Source organism: Ptychodera flava, chromosome 10 (assembly GCF_041260155.1).
Source record: "Ptychodera flava strain L36383 chromosome 10, AS_Pfla_20210202, whole genome shotgun sequence".
Lineage (NCBI taxonomy): Eukaryota > Metazoa > Hemichordata > Enteropneusta > Ptychoderidae > Ptychodera > Ptychodera flava.
This window is the reverse complement of record NC_091937.1, coordinates 31,747,005-31,762,256: the sequence shown is the minus strand read 5'-3', so window position 1 is coordinate 31,762,256 and position 15,252 is coordinate 31,747,005. Positions and strand designations below refer to the sequence as shown.

At 40.2% G+C, this 15,252-nt stretch overlaps 1 protein-coding gene across 1 annotated transcript in view; it reads left to right on the top strand.

Annotated features, from left to right (window-relative positions):
- The window catches only part of LOC139142530 (polycystin family receptor for egg jelly-like), a 56,510-nt gene that overhangs the window by 35,090 nt on the left and 6,168 nt on the right, over positions 1–15,252 (top strand). Inside the window, exons 23-33 of the mRNA XM_070712486.1 lie at positions 461–703; positions 1,774–2,359; positions 2,821–2,939; positions 3,353–3,580; positions 6,781–6,951; positions 7,739–7,899; positions 8,664–9,396; positions 11,215–11,350; positions 11,738–11,970; positions 12,580–12,733; positions 14,345–15,037. Of these exons, the coding sequence (XP_070568587.1) occupies positions 461–703; positions 1,774–2,359; positions 2,821–2,939; positions 3,353–3,580; positions 6,781–6,951; positions 7,739–7,899; positions 8,664–9,396; positions 11,215–11,350; positions 11,738–11,970; positions 12,580–12,733; positions 14,345–15,037 (3,457 nt within the window). The remainder of the gene's footprint in view (positions 1–460; positions 704–1,773; positions 2,360–2,820; positions 2,940–3,352; positions 3,581–6,780; positions 6,952–7,738; positions 7,900–8,663; positions 9,397–11,214; positions 11,351–11,737; positions 11,971–12,579; positions 12,734–14,344; positions 15,038–15,252) is intronic.

Genomic DNA, 15,252 nt, shown 5'->3' with positions numbered 1-15,252 from the left:
TATCGGAAAAAGGGGGTGTTTTTCGCAGTGATTTTCTCCCAGATTTTCCAAATAAATGGGGTGTTTTTCAGAGAAAAATTATGGGAAAAGGGGTACATTTCAAACTCTGCTAACGAGCGTGGGTACCCACCCATCCAGAGACTGCCACCCGCCGGGGCTATATGTCAGGTATGACTGATGAGCTATAAATACACATATGGACAACGAGATTTCACATTTTTACACTTTGTGTTCTCTGACTATTGGGTCACGTTCACGCTATTGGCGAGAATTTACATATCATCAAACAGTAAACTCAAAATATGATCCCACTCTAGGATAAGCCGATCATGTTCGCATATGTGTGTCAAAACAATTGTAAGCAGCCGGCATATATCTTTCTTTTAGATTGTTAAATTAAGATCAATTTTTAAATCCGGCAGTAACGAAAACTTTCGTTCCCTTAACATGCCCATGGCAGGTACCCGGCTTCACCAACGCCATCGTCGACTCGCTCGTCAAAGTAGCAGAAACTGTTTTCCGAGGAATGGTGCCAGGAGAGCCGACCATTAACATTTCCACGGATGGTCTATCACTGCACCTGGAAAAGGCAACCGAAGAAGAGTTAGATAACAAAGAGATCGCGATGACCCGCTCCTCCTTTTCTTTACCCTCATCGCGGGCAATGTTCCCCCAGGTGAACCATTCCTCTATAGGTTTGAAAGTAAGTGAACTTGTTCATTGAAGTTAAGAACGATACATGACCAATCAAAATATTGCAACGAAGTGTTGGAACGGTACATGAACAGAACAGAAGAGCCAGTATATCTAGACAATAACGACATTTCCCCAATAATATTTGTCGCATCAAGAAAACAAGTACATAATATTCTTCCCTGTAAAGTGCGGTGACATGTACAAAGTGCTTTAGTCTTTCAAATTGCACAATATGGCATTTTACAGACACACGCATTCCAGTCCGGACGAAAATTCAGTTGTCAATAGGTTATGTTGGCACATTATCCACCGTGAACGTCGATATGATTTTTGGAGTAGTTCGAACAATACTCTCAGGCTTCTTAAAACAATAAGGGGAATATACGAAGTTGAATAAAGCCAATGGCAATTCAAGAATAGGTTGTAAACTACGCCTGCCATAAACAAGTGAACGATAAGCTTAAAGGGAGGCAGTCGTCGGAATTACACTTGTGCGACTTTCTTGTTTACAAACACTGTATTTCATTCATGATATCTAGATGCATCGAGTCGACATAGCTGCAACGTTTGAATTTTACGATATTCATTGTTAACAAACATGTTTTAACTTTCATCAATCGCCAACGCACCCTACATACAGTGTTCACATCGGTTGTAGGGTCCCTGGCAACCTTTGAGCTTGTAATTGACAGACATCAGTAGAGTCTCAGTGTAATCCGTATGTTTTCGAAACTCGTTGAGAAGAAAAACTATACTTGCATAGCAAATCGGTTAAATTTCGAAAGTCGTTTGAATCATATGATCGTCTTGCCGTATGCTTTATTGGCAAAACAATTTACAGTCCTGTCCGTCTGCCAGGATTCAACCTATTGGTGTCTCCTTTCTGAACGAATCAACGATAGCGCATGGCGCATGGAACAGTTTGTGTATGGATACCAGTACACCATCTGCAACATCAAGGCACTTACAATCCCGAATATGACTACTTAATAGTGCGATCTGTTTCATGAAAGTAACATACGCAGGTAATTCGAACATATGTATCTTTCAATTTCCTTTTATGTAAATATGTTTCAGGTTGTCGAATATAAAAGAAATATCTTCAGCTGGGACGTCGATTCACACATCAATAGTAGCGTCGTATCAGTGGAACTTTATGACGAAAACTCCACCCTCATCAGCCAGGACAACTCGACAGAATATTTCGCATACACGATGGAAATTCCAGAACAAGGGAAGAGTAATGACTCAGTGTCTGATGTATCTACTTTGGACAGCGCTGAGATACCACTGTACTACACCTTAAATATCTCATACACCGACGCCGGAACGAGGCTGTTTCTCTCGGTACCGACGGACGTCAACACGACATTCGCGATCCACGTGGGCTTCGATTACGACCCGACGGCCGAAAATTTCGATTTCAGATTCCTCGTTCCGAGCAGTGGCGTCTTGGTGAACGTGATGGGGACAGCCCTGCCTTCCATGACCTCTAACCTTGACCCCATCCAGGCTGATGCAACTCCTGAGATAGTCCAGCGAAGTCAAAGCGAGTACAAGGCTATTGCTATCAACGCTACAACCCACGAAGTGTTCATTCCATCAGATTATATCAATGTCACCGGACCATGTAACGTATTCATTGCAGAGTTTACTTCTCTGAGTGAGTACTTGTGTCTCATTGTCAGGGGGAACTCAGAACTCAAACACCAATACATACATACATACATAATAGATACATAGGTACAAACATACACAGATGCATAGATAGATAGATAATAGATAGATAGATAGATAGATAGATAGAAGATAGATAGATATAGATAGATAGATGGATACACACATACATACATACATACATACATACATACATACATACATACATACATACATACATACAAATATGATGTAAAAGCAATATATTAACGCCTCAATTTTGTCCAATTCCCTCCTTTCATGTATTTGCTCTCGCTCGTACAGATGTGTCGTCAATCTCGCCGTATACCCGTCCATTAGGGTTGTTTCTTGCTTAAATAGAAAATGACACTTATTTTGTTCTTCTTTACTGTGTAGCAAAAACTTCATTTAATATAGAGCTATTGAAATGTGATTTCCTTGAAACAGACGACACTGGCTATCCAAGCCTTGGCCGACCGTTGCAGCCGTATGCCTTCAAGATAGAGACCGCCACGTGTCAGTACTGGAACACCGGTACGGAAAGGTGGACCACGACTGGTTGTAAGGTTAGTAAACCAATATATGTTTTCTAAGAAGTGGTTGCGTTACTTAACCTTGTCTCATTTTACAAAGGGTTCTGCTACATGTGTGTTTTGGGAAAGACCAACGTGATTACAAAGAATAGTATGCATCACATGTTTCATAAAAAAATCCACCAGTAACATCATTGAAATTATGCGAAATCCTCTATGCACGAGAAATTCATAGTTATACTGGTGTGACATGTGTTCAAAGTAACGTATTTTCGCACACGCAGGTCACGTTTTTGCTCTTATAATGCATGAGCAAACTGAATCATGTTGACGTGGTTTTATTCATCGATGTGCAAAGACACAATTTAAAGATCGAGTAACGCCTATTTTTGTTTTCTATGATAATTTGTGCGTGGCAATTTTTGAATAAATCTAACGTCTCCTAGGTTGATCCGTACTCTCGACCAGGAGAAACAACATGCCTGTGCAACCATCTGACAAGTTTTGGCCTGGATTCGTTCTACGTTCCCGTCAACACCATCACGTGGCATGAGCTGTCGTTCTCGGATCTGTTAGAAAACCCTCTTGTCATCTCAATTGTGTGTGCCATCTTCGCTGTGTACTTCATCCTACTAGTGTACATGCGCAGAAAGGATAAGGAAGATTTGTACAGGGTAGGTATATATGAGATCATGAAAGTTCGTCAAAATACATCATGTATGGGATGCACCGCTTGATTATTGGAAGAGGTAATTGACCAAGAATCTGGAATCTGACAGATTTTTAGATGAAAGTCAGACATACTCTTTGATGTCTTTCAGTATTCTACAAGATTTCAAATATTCCATCTAAAGAAACATTGTTTTCAAAAATAGTAAGGTAAACAATTTTTGAATTATGGTCTGTGCTAAAGTTTGAGAAACATTTCAGCCCACCTATAAGATCTAATCGCTTATTCGTATAGCTTTGCTGCGAACGTTCGAGCACACTTAATTGTGAATGGGAAAACAATGTCTAGTAAAAACTTGGTTCTGTCATCTTTTGCCTCGATGCATTCATTCCTTCTACGAAGCGTTCGGACAATGAACACGCTGTCTTTATCAGATAAACCTGAACTGGGTTCATCAGTAAATGAGAATTTGGAATGTCTTTCGGCCAACTTTCGAAAGCATTATAGCACCGGACGTGATGAAGACAGCGCTGTAGGCACATTGTTGTGAATAAAGAGTGCTCGTAGGCACAAAATGCCGGCTGACTAACTTGTCTTTTCAACCACACGGGTGTGTCCCGCAGCAGGAAAACAACATAACATTATGCTTACCTAGTTGTTCTGTAGGAAACGTAAATGAGGGCTCCGGACTGTAATACTTTGGCATCGAACAGAAAATGTTATCACTTAATATAAGGAAGTGTCAAATGTAGGGTGTTGCAAAAGTAGCATTCCGTAGACAATTATCTCATTATTATGCCCTGTATTTATGAGCTCGACATTTTCTTACATTTTCAAGTTTACCATATCAAATATGTTAAAACCAGTAAGGGCTTGAAATAAGTTTGTATCGCATAGTATCATAATCTCCCAAATTGGAGCAAATAAATTAATGTATTACGCTGTCGAGACATCAGCGTTCTTGGGCGCGATAAATCAAGCTGCAATCCACTCGATTTGGACTATTACCCGCACGGTATCGACAACATGGTCTAACCCGTTTACACATTTAAAAATTCCCCCAATAATCACCCATGGAGGTATTCTGCGTACCACCCGCATGTTCTATTGATGACAGCTTTTTGCCATACAAATTTCTGCGAGAGCGTTTGCCAGCTTAATGAGTTAGTGGGTGTGTGTGTCAATATGTACTGACTGATAACAGTGAATTTTAAATTTGACGCCTAAACCAAGCATGGCCAGTGATAGGACAGAAACGCCGTTCCACTTATCACGAACACCCCCACCAAGTGTAACATTTTGTTCATCGGGTCCTAAACGCTATTTTCTAAGTTTTCTAGACAAAGCATAAAGAAAATTTTCACTGGCGCTTTACACAGTGTTGCATGACTATGCTTTCTCAAAGAAGCAGGTCTTTGATGCTGAAGGAATAGGACTAACAAGTTATTAATAGCGTAATACTGTCAGTAAAATTGTCTCGGGTTCATTGGAGGAGAAAGGAAAAAATTGAGCCATGATTCTTGAAGTTGGCCGGCAATGTTAGCCGTAAGTTGCGTACAGCCTCCGTGTGTTCCCGGCGTTACACGGGCTAGCCGGCATGTGAGCATTTTTTTCAGTTTGTCTGTGAATAAGTCAGCATATCAAAATTAGACTACAATATATCAAAATTTGACCACATATATATCTCACATGGATATACTAGGCTTACATTAGATAAAAGATAAAAACAGTTAACCGCCAGCTAAGTACAAAGCAGGGATCGAGGTACGGGCCCGGGTACGGGCTGAGCGAATCCTTGTCCCCGTGAACGCCAGCGCTTACAAACAGGCGAAGTTGGTCAGTTTTTGTTTTATTGTTATGTCCCATTAGCCGAAATGTTCTGTGTCTGTGAATGCCGGACCCTTGTCCATAACAACGGAGAAAACATCAGTTTTGTAGTCATTCAAGTCACTTGAACTGGACCATTGATACATGTCATACCGTCGTACCGATCGACACGATCGCAAGCGTAGCACTCGGAGCTTACGGACATAAGCGAGCGCGTTCATGTATGGCCGTGGTTTGAGGGACTGTGGGGCTTAAATACTCGAAATTATCGTGTGTCGCAGCGCATTTCTTTTCATTTTCGACCAAAAATGGTGACTTTGGTATTTTACAACATAACATGCACTTTTAATAGTTTGCTAGTGTCCGTTTCAACTCACATCGTTTGGTGTCGCCGTTCTCAACTACCGAAAATCCAGTCGTTGTGGACTGGCGAGGTGGGAATGCAGAGAAATACTTAGAAGAGCCAAGTGTAGAATTTGGGACTCAGTGGAGATAATTTGTTTGCGTTCCTGCCAGCCTTATCCGAAGCAGTCTTTGTAGTTTTATCGCCCTCGTTCACGCTGAATATTCATAGACGTGGGCACTATACGGTTCTCGGGGCCTTGACCGTATAGTGCCCACGTCAAAACTTGTATGGCCAAAAGCTGGAATGTTGTATTTCAACCACTTGTAATATTGAGCTGTTACATTGTATTTTCATTTTAATTTATGATGGCGTGGGCTTGAAACGATGGACTTGTAGCATGCCACGCACGGGCAAGTGATAATTTGTAATGTCGGTAGAAATCAAAGTATTACATGTCATCTTGTTGTTCTTTATGGCGTCGGTATCCTACAGCCAGCTCTATAAATGGACTCTCAGAAAGGCAGGGAGGGGGACTGATTAAGCTAAACTCACACACTCACGCAGCCACACACTCCGTCCTTAATAAACAAGTTCAAGTTCTACATCATCACTCGTCGTCAGTTCCAGCTTCTTTCTATGCTACGACATGGGGGAGAATCCGGGTAAAATGATACGACAGCAGTACGTGCCTCGAAAATGAATGAATTAATTCTTTTCTGAAAATTTCCGCAAGGAAATTTTAAGCCATTATTTTACGACATGAAGAATAAAAAAAACAGTGGTCACTGTTCAAACTTTGGTACAAGAGAAACAAATTTCACAGTATTTGAAATACTTGAAATTCAAAATAGCCACAATCCCTGTGTGTTTGTTTTATGGGGAAATATTAAGTTTTCGACTTTCACAGAAATAGACCAAAAAATGTATCGTTGAAATTTGACAGTTCAAATATCTCTCCCAGAGGCCCATTATTGCAGATTCAGTTGAGTATACTCAAAGATTTCTTTCTCTTATGTACCACAACCTTTCAGTGGGGCGCCACGCCTTTGATCGACAACTGCAAGAGAGATCGTGTCATTTATCGCATAGCAGTTTGTACCGGCGACAAAGGTAAAGCTGGCACCAGGTCCAACATCTATTTCAGGCTGGTTGGGGAGAAGGGCGCCACCGGTATCAGACAGTTGAAGGGCGAATTTGGTAAGGTATGTACAGGTATCTGCAGGTAAACGTTGACTGGCCCTGTGTCTGGTATTTCACTTAAGGCACCGGGAGTCACATTTTCACTCACTCTTTGACTGTTAGTTACAAGTTACCCGGCCTTTATAAGAGTATTTGCTCGAACAGGCACGTGTCATCAACAACATTCTGAAACTCAGTCATTCTGAGTAAAGCGACTTTGATATGTTAACTTTTTGGTCATGCACTTCCACGTGATGATTTTGTTACCTTTGTAAATGGGTTTATTGGCAAATAGGCCACATTTAGAAAAAAACGGTACGAGGAATATTTTGTCACATCCCTCACCCCTTTAAAGCTCGAGTTTTCCGGTGTCCACATCGGTATGTTGAAGTTTTGTCAATGATGAGTGAAGAATTTTATCCTTTCGTTCAGCTAGCGACTTCGAAAAGCTCGGAGGGTGAGTAGGGAGTGGAATTTCGTTTGTTTAGGGCAAAATCTTGTGGCAAGAAGCGGGCAGTGGATAGCCTTTTTTGCTAGAAGAGGGCAGACGGGATCCCCGTAATCAAGCGAACCAGCAGGAGTTTTCCTTGTGGAGATAGAGGGACACCATGGGGCTGAACGGGAATGCTAAAATGACAGCGGTGGGGGGGGGGGGGAGTCAAACAACTCTCTTTCTCGTTCAAATTGCAACGTTGTTCAAATTACATTGGGTTCTGTATTTTACGCATAAAACACACCTTCTTAAAATTTCTTTGCAGTTGACTTTTTGCTGCCCTTAAAACAAAAAATACACCGTCTACTTGTCCATAGGTATTCTCCAGCGGAAGCGTGAATCATTTTCTGATGGCGGTTCCGAAAACTCTCGGCGAACTTCAATATTTGCACATTTGGCACGACTCCGCCGGGTACGGCGATGACGCTTCATGGTTTCTGAACCGTATAACCATCACAGATGTTCAAAGTGGAAAATGGTGAGTCTATAGTTTGACAGTGAACCATGACGTCACAACATTTGAGATAACGTATAATTCACAGTGATCTATAAATGTGGATATATACTGTTATATCAAATATTTCAAAACGTTTGGGATTGACCCTATTTCAACCGATAAACAAAGACAATTCAGCCACTTGTATGTCATAAATTATTCAATATGGTATTAATCTTGCCTTTTTTGGAACAAATGGCTATTGAATGTGTGTTGTATTAATGTAATACTTGGTAGATATAGCCATTGACGTAATATCTGTTTGGGAAATAGTTGGTAAAAATTAGAGGCATTATTTTCACAATGTGGACGGAAAGAATAAGATCAAATGAAATGTGTAATGGTTAAAAACTCTACAAAGACATAGAAAATGCAAAAGTATACGGAAGAAAATGCCTTAGCTGGACTTTTGCGCCGTTTGAACAGACCATAATTTAGTCATCGCAATTATGGACAAATAACAACAAAATACAATACGCAATAAAGTTTGGTTGTAATGGTTAACTTGCTAAGAATTTGATCTTTCAGGTCCTTTTGTATCCATTACGTCTGTCAAAACACCACAAATTGTGATAACCTTAGCAGTATCTTCAACTTTGATAATTGCCCAATGTTCAAAGTTGAAACAATCTTTTTCCATTGACAGAACCATACCGAATAAAAGACCCATTATGTATTATGTCAAACATGGATTCATTATCAGAAGTCAGTGTACCTCGTTTTCATTTTTGAATTTATCTACATAGGTATACCTTCCTGTGCAACCGTTGGCTCGCCGTCGACGTCGATGACTGCAAAATTGACCGTATTCTGCCAGTCGCTGGAAAGGATAATCTACTAGATTTCAACGAGAATTTTGTATGGAGGCGCCAAAAGAGTTTGACAGACGACCACCTTTGGTTTTCCCTGTTCTTGAGACCGACACAGAGTATATTTACTCGTGTGGAGCGACTGTCGTGCTGTTTGTCCCTCCTGTTCGCCTCCTTGATCTCGAATGCGATGTTCTACAGGACGGACTCGGAGGCGGAGAAAATGACTTACACGAGGGTGGAGTTTGGCCCGATCAGGTTTTCTCTTCAGCAAGTCTACATCGGCACCGTCAGCACCCTCGTCGTTCTGCCGGTGAACTTGATCATCATCAACATCTTCAGGAAAAGCCGGCGGTGCAGCCGGGTCGATGCCTGCGGTTGCTTGCGTCGGACGCGAGCAAAGAAGTGCTGCCGTGGTGAAACTCACGGCTCGGAACCCAAAGTAGCGTTGAAAGTGGACCGTACACAAATCAGCGAAAATCGCGCCGCGTTCATGCTGCCCTGGTGGTTCATTTATATCGGATGGGCATTGGTGTTTCTGGTGACTACAATTTCTGCTTCATTCGTCATCATGTACAGTATGGAATGGGGCAAGGAGAAATCCACAGACTGGATAAGCTCTTCTGGAGCGTCTCTTTTCGAGTCGATGATTCTGATAGAGCCAATGAAGGTATGTTATACATGAAGCAACTGTTCCTGCGTGTCTATTTAAGGTATAACTCGCCTCAGGGACAGATATTTGGACACTGAATTTATCACAATTCTTTTTTTCTGATATAGCACTTGTTTGGGGTCATTTTAAAAGTCTTGGAGTAAGAAATATTTAGCTCGATAGATAGCATTTTGATATTTTTTCGAGCGTATGTTGATCTCTCAAATAAACTTTCAAGATTCATCACCGCAAAAAAAAGGAAAATGGCCACATGATTATAATGAAACGAATATCTCATGGAATCTTCTAACCATTCTCTTGACCATGAATAAAAATCGGGAATTATTGTGCAATTTTGGTACCAGAGAAAAAAATTACTTAAAATTTACCGATATTTGAAATTAAACATGGCCGCATTCCCTGTGTTAACTCTCTGAAGAAAGATAACATTTTCGATTTTCGAATACTAAGTCAGTAAAAAGTTTTTAAAATGAACCCCCACAAATGGTAGATCAGAAAAGAATTGTAAAAGTCTGAGAGTCCGAATATCTGTCCCCGAATGCATAATGGCCTTTGGTTGATTATGATTCCTTAAGCTTATTGATTCTTGATAATCATTCATGGGTCACCGCAATCCGCTAGGCTATCATTAGTATCTGACATTCTCCGGTAAACCCATTAATTATGTGCTCAGCATTCGTGCCTTTCAAACACCAAGTTCACTCTGTTGAAGTCTGCAATATTAACCGATCAACCATAACTTTTAAAAAATGCCAAACAGTTTTTGCGATCAAAGGTACCTTACTATACGCCAGCTTTCTTTGGAGCAAATGTCGATGAACTGCAAAGACAGTATATATATATATATATTATATATATATATATATATATATATATATATATATATATATATATATATATATATATATATATATATATGTATGTATGTATAGGATAAAGCCCAAGTACGAGGGCTTTATCCGACTTAAAAACTATCGCCCCTAACTGATATATTTTCGTTTTCAATGTGTTTACGTCAATGTAACATGTTTAAGATATGAATTAAAACTTTTATTTTTGAAATAGCCTTCCAATGTTATGGAACATACTATAAATGCCCTAGTGCACATTATATAAATGCTCTTGGGCACAGCAGATTTTGTGTTGCAGCTGGTTTCCGCTGTGTTACCAAATTTGAATATTAAAACGTACCAGATGTCTACAGAATATGACATGTTCACTTTGATTGGACAGTACTTTACTATGGCGCTGTCATTCGTTTCTGGAATTTGGTGACCAAGGCTTTAAGAGTATAAATAAAACACCCTGAATTGAGCACTCTGATTGGTCAATCAACAGTAGATAGGTTTTAAATATATATATATATATATATATATATATATATATATATATATATATATATATATATATATATATATATATAAAGATTGATTGTTGCTTGTTTTGGCTCGATATTTTAGCGCGATGTTATATACACAAGAATAGATTCGCGTTATTAAGATTCATCGTTCATTTTATACTTTGCCTTAAATTTAACAGGACGAGTGAAATCGAGGTACTTAAATCTTGAAATAGTATCATAGAGTGGTCATAAGAAAGAAATCATTTTTATGCAACCTTATATGCTGATGCCTACGAGGTTTTGCATGCTAGTCGAAAAAGCAGGTTTCTTGGTGGCTACAAAAGCAACAGCGTCTTAACGGTTCATATTTTTCCTGACCCCTGGTGAAAACCATTGATCTTAGTGACTGTTAACACAGATGATCGATTTCATACCGTACTCTTTCTAATGTTGTTCTAACTTCCCTCTTGCAGGCCATCATTGTGGCGTATATCCTATCACTTCTGCTGAGAAGTCCAGACCCAGGCGATGACGCTGACAAGAGTACGAAAAAGCAGAACGAACAGATAGAACAGGAATATGAGGAAAACCAACTTCCCTATCATTCTGGTGGGTTTAACTTTATTTTATTCAACTCGCCCTTAAATACACAAACTGATATACACAGGAAGAGAGAAAAAATATAGAAAAACAGCCTGAGATACCTACAGAGACCATTTTCCCACGTAAGGGCAATAACGTATAAGCACGGTCCGCCCAATACAGGCATCGTGGAACATCACTAATATTGTAATTTATGGGCAACAGATCATCGATATCATTGTCTGTGCTGATAATCACATTCGTTCCATCGCGTTGAGTGCGGTCACAAATGTACACGGATTCAAATCATTTTCTTGTAATAAAACCAACCCTTCTGCAATCAGGATAAACCACCTTAATTTTTTTATGGGCTGACATAACACACTCACCATTCTCATTTTTCTACCACTACAGTCGATGAGTACGACAGCCCATTCGCGCCTCTGAAACACGAAGATATGGAACTGGTGAAGCAGAGAAGGGTCCGTGAAAAACAAATGATGGCCGTCATGTATGGAATACTGGTATACTCTGTCTTTGTCGGTGTTACCATGGTACTATGTCATCATACCAGACACCCGATGCTGTACGACTTGAACAGATACATACGCAACACGTACATCAGTGGCGATCAAAACTTCATGCAAGTAAGGAGCTTCTTTCAAGTTTTTGCTTTTATCACATACTTGTATATCTCCTTATCGCCTGTCAGGCTAGTCAGCCAGACGCTAAAAAGCACATTCATCTAGTGATGTAACATTGAACATCGACCTTCAAAGGTATATAGTCACCTGTGATCTAAATATGCCAATATATGGTCAAAGGGGCGTTCCTTGGTATTCAAAATGCCCACGTGATGGCGCTGTTTTTAAAAAGCGGCCACCCGCTTAAAATTTGTGACTGGTTAGATTTTCTCTTTCCATGGTAACTGTGGCAAAATTGGAACAGGTGACAGTATACCTTTAAGGGGTAATTATCCGGTATGTTTTGTAATTACCACATTTTACATCTTTCTAAAGAGGAATCCTTTATCTTCTATTCAAAATGCACACACTATGTTGTATTTGTACCATTGCTCGTATGAGGATTTTTGACTCACAATCGTTTTATCAATTATACTTTGATAATTTTAGTAGACGATCACTTGTCAAGAGTGTGACCATTCACAACCCTGTAAATGTACTAACTTTAGATTTAAAGGGTATGTAAACTTTTACTTTATTCCTCTAACCTTGTGCGTGTCTTCTCCTCCGTAGATTCGGACCCCCGATGAATTTTGGCACTGGCTTGAGGGCACATTTATCGAAAGTGCGTACCCTTCATCTAAAAAGGCTCACCCTCACGTGACGGCGGATTGGCAATCGTTTCGCGTTGGCAGTATTAGGCTCAGGCAGCAGCGGAACCAGAAGGGTAACTATCAGTAAATGTCTGTTCCAGAAAAATGTTCCGGGCATCGAAGCATGTACAGAATGTCAAGTGCATGACGCCTACATACAATCACAGAGTAACATAAACAGAGTGGCAACACTTGCATGCCTTTTGTTCCATGGTCGTCTCGGTAGACTATTGGCTTTTCATATTAAAATGAGCTTAAAAGGTGTTAAACTTTTTGGAGGCTTGGTTTGTGGTTGATAATTACACGAGATTATGCGAAACATACGACGGGATGGCATCGTACTGCCAGTCGCGTAGCAACCATAGTTACTTTGTGAGCTCTCAGGCCAGAAACACTGCCTCACGCCAATCAAAACATAACACGCCAGCAGTTTCATAAACATGTCATTTCTTGGCGCACGTGTAAAAGACGGTATGACTGACCGTAAACCATTGAGTAAAACCAGACAGTATCGATAAAAGACTTTCAAATTTGGTTCAAACACACTCATTATATATTCATAAAATATTAGAGGAATTTTTAAAACGGTAAAACCTACTTTCCTGAAGCTCAAAACACTCCCGTTTTCGCCAGCACATCAATTCCGATCAGCACCACACGACAACAACAACACAAACTTTGTCGAACATACTTTCGCTTAACAATTGGTGAAAATCCGAAAATTACCGAAGGGTGCATGGTCGGCACTCTTCGGAAAAGAGAGCCAAGAGCTTCGTGAGGCGAGGCAAACATGGATTGCTTACGTAACCGCTTCACGCCTTAAACAATAGCTGTTGCCACTCTGTCTGATATTACTCTGTGCATGACGCCTACATACAATACACGATGTATGCTGTTTGGTGTTTCTAATTATGTCTGAATTTTCCTAATTACACAACACAATGAACACTTTATAATAAATAGGTAGATGTTTTATTCATTGTCGTATTTCTAAAATGCGCGTAAATCACATACTCAACTACTCAAAACAGCATTTGTGCAATTTAAGCTTCTTTGAACCCCGCCCCCCTGCATGCAAACAAAACAACTGTATTAAAAAATCTATCCTAAACCAAGTTGAAAAAACAATACAGAAACCTCCGCAGAAAAAGCAGTAAACAAAGAAGTCAATAGATGACACAAAAGTCACTTCTGAACGTGAAAAGAACAGACGGAGGATGGGTGATACAACTTGTAAGCAGGTGCACTCGTTAAAGAATGGCTAGCCACGAGTCAGGATGATATCAGAGCGAGTCGTTTGAAAGTCAAAAGGGGTCTCATATGATCATCTGAGACAACGCGTTTTGACCACCTTCACAGCGCTGTTTAAAAAAAAAACTAACAGGCCCAGCAGTGAAACGAGGCAACAATTTCTGATGGACTATATGAGAGATTTCTTTTCAACCCAACAGGTCTACACTCATCATTGAAAATATATCGAAATTGGCTGAAACATCGGTAAAAGGATTAGTTGACAATTGAAAAAGCTTCTTAATCAATCAGAAGTTAACCGTATGTCATTCGCTGCCATGCATATTATATTGTGTACTGTATTTATATTATTTACTGAAACGTTTCTAAAGTTTGTGAAATGTGTACTGCATCGATCTTACCGTCAGCTTCTGTCTCTTCATCGTATATTCCAGGCAATTGCTATATTCCTTCGGATGGAAACGAATGTGAACTTTTTGATGAGACTGAGAGGGCGCAATTCCTTCCTGGATGGGAACCCTATAATAAATATATTAAATCTGATACTCAGCAGAACCTTTCAAGTACAGAAGAATATCCATGGACGCACCAGAATTCCTCATCGTTGAGGGGGACTTACTATTTTGGAAATCACCATATTTATGGTATTGACGGCTATGTGGCCATCCTTCCGGACAACAAGAAATCGGCCCTCAACTACACCAAGTGGCTAGCTAAGAATTATTGGCTTGATCCGTTCACAGAAGCAGTGTTCGTTGAATTTGACTTGTATCATCAAAACGTTGACATATTCAGCAGCATGACACTTGCACTCGAGATCCTCCCAACGGGCAATGCTAACGCCAGAATATCCCAGAAGGACCTTCCTGGCCTGCAAATATTCAGTGGTGATTTTGTCGGTAATGACCGAACTCTAACCATCTTTTTCTGCTGGTTACTCTTTGGGGTCTTCGGAATCGTCCTGTTGGTGTCGTTAATGCGAAGAATTCTCAAGCAGAGGGGTTACTTCCTCAGGTTACCGTGGAACTACTTCGACACCAGCTTGACTCTCGCAACGTTCGCGTCGTTGGTCTTGCTTGTCATCTGCGATCGCGTGAAGGCTAACGCCTTGAAGGAAACACTCGAAGGTAAGACTACATCTTTATCGAAAGTTATGTCGCTGTAAGTATTACAAAATGGTCGGCATTTACACCATCTCCAAATAATATCAATTCCGATTAGTTCGCATGTAGGTTTGCACACATTAGTAACACAGTAATTTCTGTTTGGCATTGATACTTATTAAGGTAGAACGCACCTCGGGGACAGACATTCGGACTCTCAAACTTTTACAATTCTCTCC